At 39.8% G+C, this 21,557-nt stretch overlaps 1 protein-coding gene across 1 annotated transcript in view; it reads left to right on the forward strand.

Annotated features, from left to right (window-relative positions):
* LOC122556419 (protein diaphanous homolog 1-like) overlaps window positions 1-21,557 on the forward strand; it is a 350,992-nt gene that overhangs the window by 299,361 nt on the left and 30,074 nt on the right. Inside the window, 1 exon segment of the mRNA XM_043703032.1 lies at window positions 17,792-17,881. Coding sequence (XP_043558967.1) covers window positions 17,792-17,881 — 90 coding nt within the window.

Here is a 21,557-nt window from a genome sequence, read left to right on the forward strand (position 1 = left end):
CAGGACTAGCCATAAAACTAAAGTTAAAGTTGCCATCATCCCAGAAGACAATAGGGCCCAGTAGAGGGAGATAACTAGTGATGAGTTTAATGTGATGGTCATTGTGACTCAGGTGAGGGATGATGTTTAGAAGGTGGGACCTTTATGGTAATCTCAGCTGGTGTAGGAGTTAAACCACGATGTTTGTGTCACCTTGCTTCAGACAGTAGTGATACGGATGACCCCCACTTTACATATGAACAGTTGCTGCAGCGAATAACTCACCTCCTGACTCCACCTAAGTCTGTCCACCATCAATAGTGCACAAATCAGCAGTGTAATGGAATACTTTCCACTTGCCTGGATGAATCCAGTTCCAACAACAGAAAGTTAACACCATCGAGGACAAAGGAGCCCACTTGATTGGAAGCATATTTACAAACATTCACTTCCTTGATGCATGTAGCAGCATCGTGTACCATCTACAAAATGCACTCGAGAAATTCACCAAAACCCCTTCAACAGCAACTTCCAAACCCACAACTATTACCATCTGGAAGAACAAGGGTGACACATGCATGGGAACACAACCAGTTGCACATTTTTCTCCAACTGCTCACCATCCTGAATTTGTGATTTGTTCCCACCGTCTGACAACATTTTGAACAGTTTTAGAATAAAAAGACATAGTTGTAAGAGACCATCTCAGTTCCACCAACTCCAGCTCAGCAACAACATCTGCGCCACCACCCCTCCACCAACCTGTCTGCTGCCTGCACTGGACACAGCAATGTTGGAATCACCACTCTCCGGGTGTTATCTCTTCGTCACAGAGCCCACCTTGCTGAAAGGCAGCTGATGCTGGGTCCTCTGCTAGATCCACACTCGCCCTGTAGCCTGGAGCCCCAGCTCTGCTGCCATATCACCAATAACTGAGTCCCCAGCTCCTGGTCTATCACAACCTGGCGTCCCTGCTCGGGTACAGTCAATGCCTGGAGTCTGGCTGTGGGCCTACTACAACAAACTCCCCTGCCCGACCAGTGTGCCACCGCCTTGCCAAGCATTCTGCTCCATCTGCCTTCCTCTGCAATGCCACCTTTGCCACCACCACCTACAGGAAAATGATGAAGAAAAAAAAAAGGAAAGGTTTAAGGAAAGAAGGGAGGAAATGGCTGGTCAGAAGCAAATAGGCCCAGGAACCTAAACACTGCCTACCATGCCGGTGCTGCAGATGTGGAAATATATCGCTGTTTTTTCAGTATCACTGGGTCAAAATCCCCTGAAAGTTTTGGGGAGGGCACCCTCAGGGAAATTCCTGCAGCAGCTCAAGGAAGTAACTTACTGCTACCACTTTCCCAATGGCTCCAAGGGATGGGTAATAAATGCTGGAGTAGCCAGTGATCCCCGCATCTCATTATTAAATTAAAAATAGATACAATGGGCGTATCTTTTGCTTTTGTCTACAATTTTAGATAAGTTGCTACATAAGAGGTGAAGAAATGACACATGGGATTGTGTGCAACGAGAGAAGTTGGGAGTAAAAAGAAGGAACTTAAAGTGAAATAGCAAAAAAAAGTTATTCAGCCAGTGAAGTGTGAATAGTATTTCACAGGGCTCATAATGAGCCTTTCTATTCTTTTTGAACACAAATGGCAACTGAGGAATGAATCAATAATTACGTTTCCTGGTGACTTTGAAATATATATCATGGCAGGTTGTGGCTAAGGCTGTGCAAGAAGTCATAAATAGGCTAACAGAACGGAAACTGATTCAGTTCAACTTAGCAATGTTTGAAAGATACATTTTGGGTGTAGGAACAAGGAAGGCAAATATAGTTTATACCAAACACAAGGTAGAGAGAAATTTATGGCAGTTGCAAAGTGAGATGAATCCTCCATTCTGTGCACAAGTGTCAAATACAAAACCAAGAAGGTAACGTTGAACTTGTGGAAGACTTTATTTGGGACAGAATAGGGGTTTCAAGTGCAGGTTATTGCAGGAAAGATATATAAACATGCCTTGTAGATTATTGGATTGTTACCAATAGTTTGGAGTTATGGTTGTGCAATGTATCTTGAGAAGTGGAGTTTTCATATTTGAGTTCATGGATTGATGTCGACAAGATCATGAAATACCATGACAAGATAAACAAAGAGAGGTTACTTCCATTGGTCAATATGTTAAAGCAGGAGGACGCCAATATAAAATTGTCACAAAATTGAGAGAGCTCAGAAAAGTTTCGGTAGAATGATCCTTAGTTTTGGGGGAATTGTCTTATGAGCAAAGGTTAAACCGTTTGGGACTCTACTCATTGGAATTTAGAAGAATGACTGCTGATTGATCTCATTGAAGCATATTAGGTTTTTGTGGGCTTGGCAGGATAAATGTTGAGAGAATATTTTCCCTCATGGGAGCACCTAGGACCAGAGGGCATCATCTCAGAATAAAGGGGTACCAATTTAAGACTGGGATGAGTAATTTCTTCTGTGTTGAGTCTTTGAACGTCTTTGCCACAGAGAGCTGTGGGGGCTGAAATGTTGTGTATATTTAAGGCTGAGACAAATAGTTCTTGATCAGTAGGGGAATTGAGGGTTATGGGGAGAAAACAGAAAAGTAGATGTGAGGACTATCCTGTTGAATGATGGAGCAGGTGAAGGGGCTGGATGGCCTATTTTTGTTCCTATTATTTATAGTGTTATGATCTTATGTTCTCTCTACTGAAGGACAGGTTAAGAAAAATCTTTGACACAAATTGGGCAAACATTGGAATTTTGTGCCAAACTTAACTAGTGAAGCAGAGTTATGCTTTATAAAAGAGAATTGCATCATTACAGAAAAAGATAAAAGAAAGAAGAGATTAATTAAATTATTTATGTTACTCTGTTGTAACATTCTATTAAATTATAGACTTTCATACTGAAATTTTACATCTAATATTAAGTGAATGTGGGCATCGTTATTATATGCAGCATCTTCTCTGTCACATCAATTGGAGAGAGCCCTGAAATGTGATTCAATTAGTTTTTTTTCAGTGTTATTAAATATTTAATATGCCTTACCAAACCCTATCAAGCTTGGTACATAAGGGAATTCTGGAAGTAAACCAAGGTTGATTCTTCCCTCAAGACTACATATTGCAGAGATGCATGCTGTCCTTGCTTACACTTGCATGGGAGGTGAAAGGACATTTTAGAACAGCAATGCGCTCTTCTGAGCAGGGAGAATCTTGCTATTTATTTAAAGTCAGCCAGCCATCATTCTATTAATATCCTAAGCATACAATCCACACCAGTTTTCTTATCACAGCTGCAATAGTTTAATAACTTTAGCAGGAAATGGATCATTATTCAGGAGGGTTAATTGCGACTGTCATTTGTGGCGAAAATGGTGACTGAACTAGATTTTTTTTAAATGCTCAGTTGAAGTTCAGCGTTTTTTCTTTTTAGGATGACAAATCTAAAGCCTTAATAAAATTGATTATTTCTACCAATACTCTATATATACTGGTGCAGCAGACTGTCTAGACAGCACCAAGCAACGTATTGACATGTGGGTGTTCTTCAAGTGGATGGAAGCAGTAAGTGCTTTCTGTCAGATTTACATGATGCTATAATCAATTATTCTTGTGATTTTTACTGCAAACACTACAGAGCTCCTAACATTTAAAAACCTTGCACAAGTTTCAGTGTTAGCAATGAATGTGTTGGAAGCCATTTTAATGCGATATTTGAAGTAAACAGTGACTGGCTTCAGAATGCAACTGTTTCTCCATATCATATGCACTGTTCACAACACATTCTGGGTATTCGCATTGGATCTATGTTGTGTCTACTGAGTCAGAACCTTTTCTAAATAACAGTTGCAGAGATCATTAAAATCTTTTGCGATGTGCCTGTGAATTTTGTCATTGAATATTTATACTTAAGTAGTCATTGATCTCATCAGAAGAGCCTTAAAGGAAGCTGTTGAATTTGTTTTAGCGATGCAGAGTAAATTAGTATTAATGGTGCCATTGTCATTAGATCATTGTGCTCCAGCATCATCCAGCTTTGTTGAATCAGCTTTCTTGTATTGTCTGATTCAGTAATTCCACAGTTTTGCTGATGAAGTCACTAAAGGTTGAATTTTGAGTTACATAGATAAAGCAACATGATATTATTCTTAAAATTTATTTTTTTAAAAAGTGAGTTGATAGGAGTACTCTTTAATTCTACTATGTAGATAATCGTCAAATATTTCCTATGTTTCCACCTTCAACCAAAGTTTTTTTTTAAAATTGACAGAACCTGAACATCCCATAGTTTGAATCCTCTGAACAGAAAGCTGTCGTTAAATTACTCCAACATTAAATATTTTCTTGCCTTTCTTATCAACTTCTCCAACCTTGATCTGCCTCCTCTCTCTCCTTCTTGACTCTATCTCTTTGCCTTGGCCCAACCCTTTTTCTCTCTATCCATTCTTTCTTATCCATTTCTTCTTGCTGTATTCCTTTTCTCTGATCACCTTTACTCTCTCCACTTTCTCCCTCTTCTCTCACCCATGTCCCTCCACTCTCTCCTTCCCCCGTCTCCCTCCGCTTCCCATCGCCTCCCGCCTTCCCTCACCTCCCTCCACCGCTCTCCCAATCCCTCTTCAACCCCACTCCATTCACCTCCCTCCTCTCCTTCCTCTTTCTTTTCACCTCCCTCCCCTTGCCTAATCATATTATACACTGAATTTATCTTAAGGTTCTTAGCTGATTTCATGTTCAATTAGCTTACATTCAAGTTAGAATTAATTTTCCTGCTTTCTTAAACACTACATTTCATCAAGATTTAACATGGGGTAACAAGGCACAAGGGCACAAAGGGACAGTATTCATACCTATGCTCCTACATGTCCCAAATTCCATACTGTTTTCACAGTTGTTGCCAAGCTGAGCTTGCCTACAGCAAAACAAAGAAAGTTGGTGGAAAATATTCTTCTTGCACATATGCTTATTTAAAACTGTGACTCACAAGTAACATTCTAATTCTACTGTGCTCTGGGCCAAGGCAAATTGGGGTTTGATGTTTGCTGTCAAACTTAGTTGACAGGACGGCTGGCTTGCAATGCAGACTAATGACAATTGTGTGTGTTCAATTCCTGTACCAGCTGAAGATCCCACCTTCTCAATCTCTCCCCTCACTTGAGGCATGGTGACCCTCAGATTAAACTATCGTCAGTCATCTCTCTTTAATGAGAGAGCAGCCCTATGGTCCTCTGGGACTGTGATGACTTTACTGAACATGAATAGCTTAAATGTAAATTTTACTTTATCCAGTAATAAATGAAATACATAACATTGTTCAGGACTAAAGCAATTTTATTGTACTGGAACCTCGAAATCAGGGTTTGCTACTCAAATAATGTTTTGGCTCATTTTGATTATCACACACCTTTCCATAATTTATTATGATGAGATTTCTTGAACAATCCTGGTGTTTCTATTTGTCTTTCATCTATGGGATACATTGAGGAACTTGTTGGTATCGAGACGGTTGCACTGAAGTCTGTCTCTAAATACACTGAAGAGGCGCTCAGTACAGTGAGTGAACTCTGGAAACTGTCGAAGTCTAATATTTTCACCTCAGTTTAAGTAATTTAGTTGAGAGGATTAGGTAATAAATGTCAGTCATGACATAAAGATCACCATGGTCAAAAGTCAAAAATACTGCACATCAAGAGCATGAATCTGTATGTATCTACAGTTGTAAATGTAGATTCCCCGCAACCCCACACACGCACATACAAACGTCCTGGTAAACCAAACACTTCTCAAGACTAATTTCAAAGAGTATCAGAAATACTCCCCCAGCATCCTGATTAATATTTATTTTTCAACCAACGCTGTTCAAGCAGGTTAGTTTGTCACTACCTCTTTGCAATTTGTGGGAGTTGCTATGCACTAGCTGCTCCAGTGGTGTGTAATACCATCTCTGAACAGGTTAGTTATAATATCTAAAAATATAAAGTGTGTGAGAGAGTGCCTTGAGATCGTTAAAGGCACTGTATAGATGAAAGTTATTTTTCCTGAATATTTTGTTCTCTTCAAATAACTTAAAAAGCATATCATTGTCTTTAATATTAAAAGCCCCAAATCATTTCACAGGAGTATAGGTGTGAAAATTTCAATTGTATGAGATATTGGGGCTAATGAGCAAATGCTTGATAAAGGAGGAAAGCGAAGTGGGGGGTTTAGAGAAGGTAGCCCAGAGCTCAGGACCTAGTCAGCTAAAGATTGTTCCCGATATTACATTCATTGATGGTTATGAGGCAAGAATTAGTGAAGGCTTGTGGAACTAGGGAAGACTGTAGAGATGTTGAAAGTCAAGTTGCTCAAGTGGAAGCCAATGTAGATCAGCTAGGGACTCAAAAGAATTAGGATGCAGGCAGTAGAATTTTAGATGAGCTGGAGTGCATGGAGCATGCAAGGTGGAAGTCCAGCCAGGTTGGCAAGTCAGGGACAATGAAGCAAAGTGCTGGAGAAATTCAGCAGATTTGACATCATCTGTGAATGGAGAAATTGAATTAGTATTTCACATTCAATCTAACTCCTTTTCAAAACAGACTTCTGTTTCTCTCTCAGCAGATACTGTCAGTCTTTTGGGTTTCTTCAGCAATTTATCTTTTTATTTCACATTTGCAGCATCAACAATATTTTGTTTTTAGTTAGGTCCAGGGGAATCGAGGCATGAATGAGATTCTCACTAAAAGAGTTGACGCAAGACAGGTGTTGGCCAATATTACAGAGCTGGAAATAAGTGGTCTTGATAGTGGCATAGATATGTCTAAAAATTCATCCAAAGGTCAAGCATAACACCAAGGTTGTTCTGGTTTGTTCCCAGGCAATTACCAGTCAGTATTGGCTCTCTGTGTGTCGCAAAAGACGAAAGACAATGGCTTCTTTTGTCAAAGAAGATTTCTAATCCTTCAATACATGTTGGATAAGCAGCCTTATAGTTTAGAGATAGTGGAGGGATTGCAAGAAATCCCTCCACTATCTCTAAACTATTGCAATTAATTTGTCATGGAAATTATAGACTCCATCATTGGTAACGCCTGCCCCCTCCCCCCTCAAAAAAAAGCCACCGCTTGCTATTTGTTTTCAGTCAACCTGACCTCTTGATATTGGATCCCAGCCTGTATTAAGAATCAATTGCCACTTAGCTCATCAAAACACTACAAAATCTCAAAGAGCACTATTTACCCCCTTGCTCTTCTAAGCTTTATTTTAAATATTGCAACATTGCAGTTGTCTCTTTTAACTGTAGCAATGTCATTCCTGATAACATCTTTGTAAATTTGCATTTTGTTCCTTATTTGTGGCCATTGTAAAGGATGTTGAAGCATTTGCAATTTCTATGGTTCTGTAAGCACAAGCTAAAGTCTTAGATAAGTTCTTTCAGGTTCCTCTTTACACTTTTCTTTCTGTTGTAACTACTTTTCAATTTTGGCACAAGGGGATTGAAAGAACTTGTCTGGGAATGTCCGAATTCCCCACTGATTGATGTGCATTACTGGTTGATGCTGCGCATTCTGAAACAGGTCTGGGCCAACACTGTTGGTTTTTGCCAAATAAGTCTGACAAAGAATATTTATCATTTTTACTTCCATCCTGTGAATTAATTTAATTATGAGATGGCATCCTACCATTGGATTTAAAGCCAATACAAGTCAGGCCATGCCTTTTATGCTTCTACAATATACCTGCATAAGAAAAGATTTAAGAGAGATAAGTAATGTGCGAGGCGTAAAAACTAGTGGCGTGCTAAGAAAGTGTCTGTGTGCTAGTTTAATAAATCAAAACTATTTCCCGTAATCAGTTCACCCAGTTTATAAAACTTACTGTCATTAAGAAAAAGTGGGAAAATTGCCAAGTATATCACTTTGATAATCAAAGATCCAGTCTGATTTTTCAGTGGAAGCATGCAGTCACCCAGAAGAAATGCAACTTAGAGTCATAGAGATGTACAGTATGGAAACAGACCCTTCGGTCCAACCAGTCCATGCCAACCAGATATCCCAACCCAATCTAGTCCCACCCGGCCCATATCCCTCCAAACCCTTCCCATTCATATACCCATCCAAATGCCTCTTAAATGTTGCAATTGTACAGCCTCCACGACATCCTCTGGCAGCTCATTCCATGCACGGACCACCCTCTGCGTGAAAAAGTTGTCCCTTAGGTCTCTTTTATATCTTTCCCCTCTCACCCTAAACCTATGCCCTCTAGTTCTGGACTCCCTGACCCCAGGGAAAAGACTTTGTCTATTTATCCTATCTATGCCCCTCCATAATTTTATAAACCTCTATAAGGTCACCCCTCCGCCTCCGACGCTCCAGGGAAAACAGCCCAAGCCTGTTCAGCCTCTCCCTGTAGCTCAGATCATCCATTCCTGGCAACATCCTTGTAAATCTTTTCTGAACCCTTTCAAGTTTCACAACATCTTTCCAATAGGAAGGAGACCAGAATTGCATGCAATATTCCAACAGTGGCCTAACCAATGTCCTGTACGGCCGCAACATGACCTCCCAACTCCTGTACTCAATACTCTGACCAATAAAGGAAAGCATACCAAACACCTCCTTCACTATCTACCTGCAACTCCATTTTCAAGGAGCTATGAACCTGCAATCCAAGGTCTCTTTGTTCAGCAACACTCCCTTGGATCTTACCATTACGTGTATAAGTCCTGCTAAGATTTGCTTTCCCAAAATGCAGCACCTCGCATTTATCCGAATTAAACTCCATCTGACAATTCTCAGCCCATTGGCCCATCTGGTACAAATCCTGTTGTAATCTGAGGTAACCCTCTTCACTGTCCACTACACCTCCAATTTTGGTGTCATCTGCAAACTTACTAACTGTATCTCTTATGCTCGCACCCAAATCATTTACATAAATGACAAAAAATAGAGGGCCCAGCACCGATCCTTGTGGCACTTCACTGATCACAGGCCTCCAGTCTGAAAAATAACTGTCCACCACCACCCTCTGTCTTCTACCTTTGAGCCAGTTCTGTATCCAAATGGCTAGTTCTCCCTGTATTCCATGAGATCTATCCTTGCTAATCAGTCTTATATAGGCAACTAGACGTTCACTAATTTATTGGTGGCCCAACTGGGATGGGATGTTATTGCCATCGCCCATATTAGTGCCAATGACATTGAAACAATAAAAGAGGGGTTTCTGCTGAAATAGTTAGAAATAGGCTAGAGGAGTTTCTATAAAGCAATTGCTTCTTCAACAATTATCTTTATCTGTGCTTTGAGTGTATGTATGATATTTAAGTAAAAAAGGTCTAAAAAGGGAAAATATTATAACCATCTCTGTAATTGTCTCCAGGTTCACATCTCCACAGGTCTCTATGTAGCCAACTACAGTCTTTTAACCATTCCCAATTTGTCATACTGCAGCTAATAAATAACTGAAATATATTTTATAAACGTATAAAAAAGTGAAATAATCAATCTCCTGAGTAACTATTCTGTATTTGCTTCATCTAGACAACTTACACACGCATGCTCTGACTCGATGATTATGATGCACTCTCCAAAAAAAAAAGCTGGATATGACTTGCCCCTCCCCAAAATAAACAATCCAAGCCAAGTTCCCAGCGGCAGACCCAAAACCTCAGACTCCACATCACACTCCATGCCCTTGACGGACTCCTCTTCCCACTACCCTGACCTGTCCTGAGTACTGCATCACTTACATTTCACTGGCCACATACACACACAGTGCCTTACCCTGGCCTACCTGGCAGCACGCTCCCTTTCCACTTGCCATCCTATTCATCTTGCACCATGTCCTACACATCAGGCATCCTTTCCCCTACCCATTTGGCACCCTAGCCCCTCAACACTAACTTAATGCTTTCCTTTTGTACTTAATATTTGACAATGGCTGTCAGGACCTTTAAAGTCCTGAGTGTGATGGCTGACTGCTGAGATGAATGATGCTGCCTTCTGACAGATCACTACGAGAGAGCTGTCAGAATGAAAGTTCCTTTCTGCAGGAACTCTGATTGGAGTCACAGATTTGCTGAGCTCTTTTTTTAAAATAAATGGGCTTGAGTTGCAATCTTCATGAGACTGCCATGCCTCAGAAAATCCAGCCATACGATGGTGCCTATGCAAGCCATTTTGGGTAAAAGTTAATCCTAAAATAGAAAGCACAGAAATTTTAATAGATGTAGTACCTGTTAATGGTTGTTGAAACTATCCCACAGATCATTGCCTAGATCTTTCTTGTTTCTCACCCACATGAGGAATCTGTACACAGAAACTAATTATGGGCTTGTTAAATTTGGAAAGAATAGGAAGTGCAGAAAGGATGGAGGATGCAATTAAAGGATGTAATTTGCAAAGTAAAATCGAGATTTTATAGCTTCATAGATATTGCTGTAGTTGTGCGTATGTTCGCCAAGCTGGGAAGTTGATTCGCACACATTTCAACCTCTTTCCAGGTGACGTCCTCAGTGCTTTGGTGCCTCCTCTGAAGCTCTGCTGTACCATGTCTTCTGGAATTTATTTGATTCCATTCCTGCTGCTTCTGGTTGCCGGTTCTGGTTGTTCGTTGCAGTGGTCGGCATACTGGGTCTAGGTTGATGTGTTTTTTGATGAAGCCCATGGATGAGCGCCATGCCTCCAGAAATTCTCTGGCTGTCTTCTGTTTAGTTTGTCCTATTATCGTTATGTTGTCCCAGTTGAATTTGTGGTCCTTGTCATCTGTGTGTGTATGACTACCAGCATGGCATTTAGTGGCTAGTTGGTGTTCATCCATGCGATTGCTAGTTGTCCTATATAGTGTTTCATGCAATCTTTACATGGAATCTTGTAAACTACGTTTGGCTTGCACATGATGGATATAGGGTCTTTTGTCCTGGTGAGTTGTTGTCTGAGCGTGGCTGTTGATTTATGGGTTGTCATCCGAGTGGTGGAAGAAGTCTGGTTGTTAGTTCTGAGACATTTTTTGTATAAGGTAGACCACTGCAACGAACGACAGAACTGGCAATGGGAAGCAGCAGGAATGAAACCAAATAAGACGCAGTATTCCAGAAGCCACGATACAGCAGCACTTCACAGGTGGCTCCAAAGCACTGAAGATGTTGCCTAGAAAGGGGACGAAACATCTGCAAATCAACTTTGCAGCTCACCAAACATACCCACAACTAAACAACAGGCACTCGAACTACAAACTTTTTTGTAAAGCTTTCCTGAAAATGTTAAAAGGAAGGAACAGAATTAGCAAATATAATTCTGAAAGAAACCTCAGGTGGAGTGGGGGGCAGGGAATATTTTCAATATTGAGGATGTAGCATAGCAATTAAAATAACAAATAGGATTCAGTTAGTTGAGTAGACCCCAACAGTATCCACTACGCGCAAGTCCTGAGTTGCCAACTTTCAACTCCAGTTCTCTGCACTTGAATAAGTGAGGCTTGGCTCTTAGTAGGAATGTTTGGATTGAAGACTGGATCAACCCAAAGGTTGGCTGTATATTTTTCAACTTGATTTGGCTGCTGTACGGATTAAGTACACAAATGTGACATTGAGTATCTATAAGCTCAAGGTCCATCATGAAGATGAGAAATTCCCACATTGATTCTCACTCAGTAGGTTAAACTTTTTATTTTAAATTCTCAATTGTATTATTTAATCCAATACTCAGTTGTTAAATGCACATTCTCATGTTGTTCTGAACGTGGTAGACCTAGGTGGCTTTCTTGACTCTGATGGTGGGTGTGGGGATGAAATAGCCAGTGTGTTTATTGAGCCTCCGTTTACAATAAAAGAGATTGGGGAATTTCACAGCTGGGAAGTGTGCATCTGTGTGACGGCAGAAAATATTATGTTTGGGTAAAATGACATCCCACATTCAAATAGCCTACAGATAATCTCGAGGTTCACACATGGACAATGGTCACATTGGGCAGATGACAGTTGGATCCTGTGAAGCCAGGTATTGGTATCTTGGGGAAGATGGCCGAGGGAAGAAATAAAACTGAGTGAAATGTTATCTCTTGCTAAAGTGAAAGCGAGGCTTCCCTTTAACCTGGCACTGTGCCACAACCCTCATGTGGTCCTGCTGCGGATTAGCCATATGAGCACATAATCAAAGTGTTTGCTGTGATATCCCCAAGGTGAGCACTGTTAACTCTCATAAGCATTTGCTACAAACACTACTCCATTAACAAGGCAATTTTTTTTGCTGCTGTTGTTCCAGAGACCAATGCACTCCATTACTAAAACCTTGTTGCTAAGTAACTGTCTCCATGAGCCTGTGAAGAGAGCTTGGCTGCTTCCTGCATCAACTGGGTAGACGGCTCATTCTGCACGTTTAAGTATGGGAGAGTTCAGAACCCTCAATCAGATTCATCAGAGACGTGCTATTGGGATTTGAGTTTTGCTGATTAGCTACCTAACCACAGTTTGTCTGACATACCTCTTAATGTAACTCTCATTCACAGGATTTATCTGTCTTCAAAGCAAATTGCTGTCATAATCTACATAAGAAAAGATTCCTGACATGAAAGCAATTAGATGAATCTAATTGTGCCTAAATCACAGATTAAAAACAGGCCTGCAATCAGCCATTTTCCCTCCTGCACACACCATCTGCTAACTACATAAACGTACTGTTCCTGAGACTAACTCATTAACTACAGTTATTGCACAAATCATTCATAAACAGAGGAAAACTGCTGTGTTGTTACCGGATAACTGGTTGCTTAGAGGATTGTTCAAAATGGAAACACTTATTCTATATTTTTGATTTTAAACCAAAGACATTACAACATTAAATATATCGAGGTGTTGGTAGCATAGTGGTTATGTTACTGGAATAGTAATCCAGCTGCAAAGCCTGTTTTTCTGGGCATGTGAGTTTGAGTTACAGTATGACAAATGGTGAAACCTGAATTCAAAGATAGCCTAATGATGACCTGTCAATTGTCATTTTAAAAAAACCCATCAGTTCACTGATTCCCTTAGGGAAGGAAATCTGTTATTTCTTACCTGGTCTGGGTGACATGTGACTCCAGACCTACAGCATTGTAGTTGACTCTTAACTGCCCTCTGACCCAATAAGCCATTCAATTCAAGGGCAATTGGCATGGGTTACACATCCATGTCACATGTGAGAATTTAAAAATAAAACAAGGTTGAAAAATAGTTGATAAGCTTTTAAGCTAGAGATTTTGAATCTGTGTGGTTGCTTATTTGTATATAAATTCCATATGGATTTCAGATATAGAACGGCTGCTGTCAGGTTTGCTATTGGAAACAGTTAAGTGTGAGGAAATTTCTCATTGATTTGAGAACGCGTTAATTACAGCAAAAATGTACTGAAGGTGACAGGACTATATTTTTATGTCATTGATTATATTTATTCTTTTAATTCTTTTGAGGAATAATTAACTCTTAATTCTGGACGAGGAATGGGCAGTGCATAAATTGGTAAAACCACTAAGTGAAATGAGTTTACTTCTTTAAAAAAAAAACTGAAATTCAGTCTATTCTTTGATCTTACTGTACTGCAAGCAAACATGTAAAGGAAAAACTCTTGTCACATTTGATAGTGTTGCAAGGTTGCAACATGTACAGCAAACGCTATTGACTTCTTATTGCAGTATATTGAAAAATGGTGTTGATGGCAAAGCATTTTTTGACTCTCAATCTGCTCTTCTCAAAAGCCTAAGTACAGCAGCCCTCTAGGGAAATTACAGCACAAAGATATTTGGTCCCTCATATCTGTGTCAACTCCTTGAAAGAATTATCCGATACATTCCACCACACCACAACTTACATTTATGGCGTGGCTTTTCCAGCTCTGAAGAGTCATCTAGACTCTAAACATTAGCAAGCACTCTCTCTGTCTCTCTCCACAGATGCTGCCTGACCAGTTGTCATATTCAGCATATTTTGTTTTTAGCTTATATTTATGTCATAGCTATTCATGTAAAAAAACGTCGAGAGGTACTTCACCAAGGTACGTTAAGGCATTGAGCAAAATGACAAAATATCAGAGCTGATGGCAAAATGGTTGGTGGAAAAAGAGATGTTTTAAGATGTTTCCCAAAGGAAGAAAACATGACAGGCAGGATCTGTGAAGGAAATTGTAAGGCTTAAGGCCGAGCCAGCTGAAGACATTAGCCCCAGTAGTGAGCAATCCATGAGATGTTGGCATCACTGGCAAGCCATCAATTTGTTGCCCATCCCTAATTGTCATTGAAATTAATGATTTGCTCGCTCATTTCAGAGGGTCCACATTGCTGTGGGTCTGGAGTCACGTGTAAGCTCGACTGGTAAGGATGGCATATTTTCTTCTGTAAAGGACATTAGTGAACCCCAGCAATTGACAATAGCACTATCGCTAAGATCAGTTTTATATTTATGAATTGAATTTAAATTGCATCAGCTGCCATCTTGGAATTTGAGATTGCATCGCAGAGCATTAGCCTGACACCTGGATTACTAGTTTAGTGGCATTACCGCTACAATGATACCATCATCTTGTCCTTATGCTCGCCAAATCTAACAAGGTTCTACTAGAGGCACAGACTGATTGACTGTACCTTTATGTGAACAGTTGGTGTGCAATAGTTGAGGCAAATAATGTAAAGTTACTGGAATCAGGCAATTTTCATCTTCACCATTGAGGGGGCTTCCATGTGCTTTATATTTAGTTTTATTCCAGCATTTACCAAATGCTGTATGATTCTGTACCACTGTGATGAAATAAACTAGATTGCTATATACTTTTTGAATCACGCTTCTGTAGGAGAAAGTTGTTAAACTTGAAAAGGTGCAAAAATAATTTACAAGGATATTCTTGGAGTTGGATGTTTTGAGCTGCAGGGAGAGGCTGAATAAGCTGGATTTTTTTTCCCCCCTGGACCATCTGAGACTGAGGGGTGACCTTATAGAGGTTTATAACATCATGAGGGGCATGGATAGAGTGAATAGCCAACGTCTTTTTCCTCGGGTGGAGGAGTCCAAAAACTAGAGGACATAAGTTTAAGGTGAGAGGGAAAAGATTTAAAAAGGACCTGGGGATAACCTTTTTCACGCAGAGGATGGTGCATGTCTGGAATGAGCTGATAGGGAATGGGTGGAGGCTGGTAAAATTGCAACATTTAAAAAACATCTGGTTGGGTACATGAATAGGAAGGGCTTCGAGGGATGTGGGCCAAATACTGGCAAATGTGATGAGGTCAAATTGGGGTTTCTGGTCAGCACGTATGAGTTGACTGAAGTGTCTGCTTCCATGGGCTCGGTGATTCTATGACTATAACTGCTGTAAACGCATTGGAAGTTGATTAATATCTGACAGAAGAGGTTGCCTAAGTTCTGACAAAATCACATTAAGCTTTTTCTTCAACATGATTTTAAATCTGCTGTGAATTGCCAGCATTTATGGGATTTGTTGATTATACTTTCTTTCCTGTCTTATTAGTTAAGTTTACCTGAAAGGAGCAGCTCTATGATACTGAGAATGATTGTGGCTGTACAGATGGTCAAATATGCTCCTACTGTTTTTGCATAGAGTTTACTTGGTGTCTAAGAAATTTGTAATATCCTTTGATATTTCGAGAAAAGTGGGTAAATCAATTTAAATGATTTTTGAATCAAAAAAAATGTTCTTATTCTGAGATTGAGAAAGCAACAACTTATTCATAGAACATAGAAAAGTACAACACAGAACAGGCCATTTGGTCCATGATGATGTGCTGAGGATTATTCCTAATCTAAAATAAAATAACCTAACCAATGCACCCCTCAATTCACTGCTGTCTATGTGCATGTCCAGCAGTCGCTTAAATGTCCCTAATGACCCTGCTTCCACTACCACTGTTGGCAACGCATTCCATGCATTCACAACTCTGTGTAAAGAACCTGCCTCTGACGTCTCTTCTATACCTTCTTCCTAACATCTTAAAACTACAACCCTTCATACCAGTCAATCCTGCGCTTGGAGAAAAGTCTCTGGCTATTGACTCTATCCATGCCTCTCATTACTTTGTATACTTCAGTCAGGTCACCTCTCTTCCTCTTTCTCTCCAGAGAGAAAAGTCCAAGCTTAGTCAACCTCTCTTCATAAGGCAAGCCTTCCACTCCAGGCAGCATTCTGGTAAACCTTCTATACACCCTTTCCAAAGCCTCTGTATCTTTCATATAATAGGACGACCAGAACTGGACACAATATTCCAAGTGTGGTCTCACCAGGGTTTTGTAGAGCTACAGCAGAACCTCTCAGCTCTTAAACTCAGTCCCCCTTTAATGAAAGCCAAAACGCCATATGCTTTCTTAACAACCCTATCCACTTGGGTGGCAACTTTGAGGGATCTGTGCAGTTGAACACCAAGATCCCACTGTTCCTCCACACTGCCAAGAATCCTGCCTTTAACCTTATATTCAGCATTCAGCTTCGTTCTTCCAAAATGCATCACTTCACAGTTATCCAAGTTGAACTCCATCTGCCATTTCTCAGCCCAGTTCTGCATCCTGTCAACGTTACGCTGAAGTCTGAAATAGCCCTCAATACGATCAACAGTACTTCCAACCTTTCTGTCATCAGCAAATTTACTAACCCACCCCTCAAACTCCTCATCCAAGTCATTTAAAAAAACTACAAAGAGCAGAGGCCCAAGAGCAGAATTCTGCAGGATACCACTCATCACTGACCTCCAGGCAGAATACTTTCTGCCTGGAGGTACAACCACTCTCTGCCTTCTGTCAGCCAATTAATTCTGAATCCAGACAGCCAAATCTCCCTGTATCCCTGACTTTATGAATGAGCCTACCATGGGGAACCTTATCAAATGCCGTGCTGAAGTCCATATACACCACATCCACTGCTCAACCTTCATCGACCTATCTCGTCACCTCTTCAAAGAACTCAATAAGATTTGTGAGGTATGACTTGCCCCTCACAAAGCCATGCCGACTGTGTTTAATCACGCTATGCTGTTCCATATTCCCTAACACTCAATGGGTAAATCAAATGCTTTCTACTGAATGCGATCATAAAGACAAGGGCCCAAAGGCTTAAATTCACGGCTTATACTGCATTAATTGCTTTAGTCAAGAAGCTGCAATTACCCTGCAAATGAGAAGGAAATGTTGCTTAAAATCCAGTGATTACAAATGCAAAGTAAAGTAGTATTTATGTTGGCTGACAACAGCATCAAACTTTGCTGTGGTGCTCCCTAACTCCCATCAAACAGCTGATGGGCATTCACTACCAGGATACATAAACTAAGAGTGATGGGCTGTTGTGGTGCAGTGATAGTGACCCTATCTCTGATCCAGAAGGTCCTGGATCAAGTTCCACCTGTCACCCAGATGTGTAATAGCATCAATGAACAGACTTGTCATTATTATTCATAAATTCAGAGTGGTCACTTGGCTGAGATATTGAAAACTAATGTTGGTACCTATCATGTAAAATTGCATGAGAGTATGGAAACAAGAACTAGATGGGCTTGGTAAAAGTATTGAAACAGTTTGATTACTGATTGAGGTATGAATAACTGCAATATATTGTATTTTTTGTGTCAGAAGTTGCATAACTGTATGTGGGATTACACATTGGTAAACTTATTCTGTACCTCAATGCATGTTTTGTTGTTAATCTGTGCTCAATTTGGCTGTCCCATATGGTCGGCTCAGTATCAGACGTTCATGCTCAAGATTACAGGCGTAAGTTTAGTCACCTGTGATTGCTGGTGATGTGGTTATGTTATTAATTGTTGACTGATCTCTGCTTGTTCTCTCTCTGCCCACAGAGGGTGATGAGACAGGGGTAATGGACAGCCTAATGGAGGCACTTGAATCAGGAGCTGCATTCAGGAGAAAGAGGGGTCCACGGCAAGCTGGTAAGTGCTAAATACAAATACATTTCAGCTTATTAACATGCATTATGTGACAATTGTTTGCATACCCATATGAATGCAAACCATTATGAATCCATTATAAAGAAGTGATGTTTTGAAATTCTGGTAAATTGTTCTTGGGTTTATTGACACACTGTGACTTTCCAGCAGTGCTGTGACAAAGGATAAGGAAGAACTTCAAACCTTGGCATTATTCATGTAACATACTGTTGTTCCAAACTCTCTAACTACATGACAGCGTAATGAAATACCAAAAATACTGAAATACCTCAGGACTGGCAGCATCTCTGACAGTTTCTGGTTCTGATGAAAAATCATTGCTCTGAACTGTTAACTCTGTTTCTTTCTCACATTTGCTGCCAGGGCTGCAGTGTATTTTCAGCATTTTCTGTTTTTATTTGAGTTCTAGCATCCATGGTATTCTGTCATATCTTCATGAGAGTTTGATTTCAAAATCCAGTTTTGTTCTGATTTTGGATTACTTAGCAAGACATCTGAAATTTAATCACACTTTTAATTTGCAATGGGAAAATTTCCCAGGGAAATGTTTAGAAACCAGGCATCCATTTAAATTAACTTTATTTTCAGTTTGTAGTCATAGGAACCTAAGAGCCTCGAGGACCTAATCCATCGTTCAGTTAGATCATGGCTGATCTACAATAGATATACTACTGCACATTGTATAATATATAAATATTAAATCAATTTACCTGCTTTGGTTCTGCAGCCTTTAGTACTCTTGCTTTACAAAAACCTATGAATTTTAATTTGGAATTTTAAACTGATCTCAACCCTTAACCACTACTTTGTGGGAGGTATTCAATTTTATACTACTTCACCTGAATGTGTGCTTTCAGACTATGCCCCATAATAGCCTATTCCTTCATTCCTGATGAAGGGCTTATGCCTGAAACACCGATTCTCCTGCTCCTCAGATGCTGCCTGACCTGCTGTGCTTTTCCAGCACCACATTCTCTTTCTCCCGTATTAGCCCACCCTAATGTTGTTTTACTCCTTGTTGTGCTCTCCTCCACCCCAAAAGAAATGGCTCCTCCCTTCCTACGCTTTCAAATCTTTTAGTCATCTTTTACGACTGAATCAGATCACCCTTTAATCTTCAGTAGTAGTACAGGAATATAATACTTTGTATATCTGCAGACTATAACATGGGGCGGGGGGGTAATGTTTCTATTTAGTTATTCATATACCGGTGACTTGCAGATATACGTTATCTATATTTTTTCACAATTTCTGTTCTGCCTCTTCACAGATGAGGTTATTTTAGTAGTTCTGAATGACTGGCAGTTGTCTTGACTCTAATTAGTAATTACTTGAATGAAGACATGTTGAATTTATTCAAGTTACAGTACAGTTCTTAGGCATTAATACTGCTTCTAATGTCTGGAGCAGTGCTGTCAAATGGTGAATTACTCACTTTCTATCCTCCCTTATTAGAAGGGCATGTCCAAGTTAAGTGGTAGGCTTGAAGTAAGAAGGTTGTGGGTTTCAGTCCCTTCAGAGATTTGAGTGCAGAACTATGCTGCAGTTTAGAAGCTGTACTTTGTAGATGCAATGTTTAAACCAAGGTCATGCCTGCCTTTTTGAGGACAAAAGGATCTCTTGGCATAATTCAGTCAACAGCAGGGGTGTTCCCTTTGGTCCTGACCAACACATATCTCTCAACCAACTTCAGAAAATCTAATCATCATCGCAGTACTATTTTTGGAACCTTGCTGTGCCCAGATTGTCTTCACTTCCTGCATTACAACAGTGCACACATCGGTTGTAACATGTTTGTAATATCCTGAGGTTCTGAAAGGCCCTATATAAAAAAGTTTATTTTCTGATCTGTTTCAAATTGACATGGCATTCATCACGTACAATTATCTTTCTGAAGAGTGATTTATTTTCAGCACAACACCAGTTGCTTAGAGACTGCAGTTAAAACTTTGTTTCTGTGATACCTTTGTTTAATTGCTAGTCAATACATCAAAGTGATAACTCTGGATAGCCCAGAGTTGACTGTTGCTCTTGAAGTGAACTGAGGCATTACAGTAGCCTTTTTTCAAATGCGAAACTATAAAATATAAAACTATAAAACTGTCGCAATGCAGAAATATAGGATAGGATTCAACAGGACAAAATACTTTTGATATCCCATCCAATTGAGTATTATAACAGTCTGCTCAGTCCTGAAGAGTATCGCAGCTGACTTTGATCCTGTTTTTTTTCTTGTGATGTAGTAATGAGGGTGCTGATTGCATAGAAATGTGTGGTAATTGATCTTTCTGTACAATTGCTTTTACAGCTAAGATGCCAGAATAGACAACATTAAAAATCAACGGTACAGTGTGAGCTAGAAACACGATATCTGAATCCCTGCATTGAAGGAAATTATTGAGCCCAATGCGTTTCATAGTTAGTCGGGTCAATAGAATAGCAGGTTTATGGGCTTTTGTTTCACAAGCTATCTTTATGATATTTGAATACTCAATTTCTAAAATGCAACACACAACCAAAGCTTTTTCTTTAATGTTTTCTAATGGTATGGATTACCAGTGGACAGAAGTCATACTTAATAAAATTGAATGTCTTGGCACACATCTGGAATGAAGTCCAGAACCATGTACTCACTCTGGCTCAGTAACGTGATAACTTGAAACATTGAATAAGGGTTGACTGTGAAGCATGGACAAGATCACAGGGAGCTTCACCCTCCGTGGGCACCTCTAGTAATGCAGCACACAGTACCACTTTTCCTTGGTGCTCATGTTAAATCAGAAAAAAATTAGCCAGAAGAGCAAATTTGAAGATGGAAAAAATGGTGTAGTATACTTGAAAAGCTATATTGGATTATGCATGCGCTGAATTGCCAAATTGATAATGGGCTAAAAGATTAGCAGCCTTGATATGCACTCATTTACTCTGTCTTGGTATTGGTAGGACAATGCACCCTTTATGGTTAATATAGTCTTTTCTGAATGAATTGAAAGTGGTGGGTTAAAAGACTGTTCCAGACACATGGGCTGGTGGCTGACTCAATGCTCTATTGTGTTGTTACAATGGACTGAAAATCAGGAAAGGCAGCTGGATCATGAGCAACTTTTATATAAGGTCTGTCAAATAAGACTGTAAAAGGCTTTCAGGGAACAGTTAAGTAAATAATACTGATGGATTTGTCTGACATTAAGAATAAGATGAAAGGATTCAGTTTCAGATTCAGCTGTGCAACCATTATTCAAATCAGATCTTCAAAGTGCTGTTTGCGTGGGTGAGCCCTAGCTGAATTAGTAACGTTATAGGAAACGTTGTAATGATATTAAATAATCAAGCTGTACTTTTGCATATGCTGCTGGAAGGATTCTCCTGCATAGCCTCTCAATAAACGTATCCAATCAAACACTGATGATGTGATACTACAGAGTAAATGTTGCACTTAAATCATCTTGCTTCAAGGCGAAATGATGGGCTTTTGCAAATCTCCTAATTATTTTCCATAAACTCGACAGGCCTCCAACTAACTGTAGTTCAGCACAGCATTAAATCTTTCAGGAAACACGATTCAAACATAACCCAAGTGTGGGATATAGGTAAATTAATGTTACTTCTGCAATTCTGCAATTATAATTTCTGATACAAAGTAAATGAACTCACATCA

Source organism: Chiloscyllium plagiosum, chromosome 14 (assembly GCF_004010195.1).
Source record: "Chiloscyllium plagiosum isolate BGI_BamShark_2017 chromosome 14, ASM401019v2, whole genome shotgun sequence".
NCBI classification, from domain to species: Eukaryota; Metazoa; Chordata; class Chondrichthyes; order Orectolobiformes; family Hemiscylliidae; genus Chiloscyllium; species Chiloscyllium plagiosum.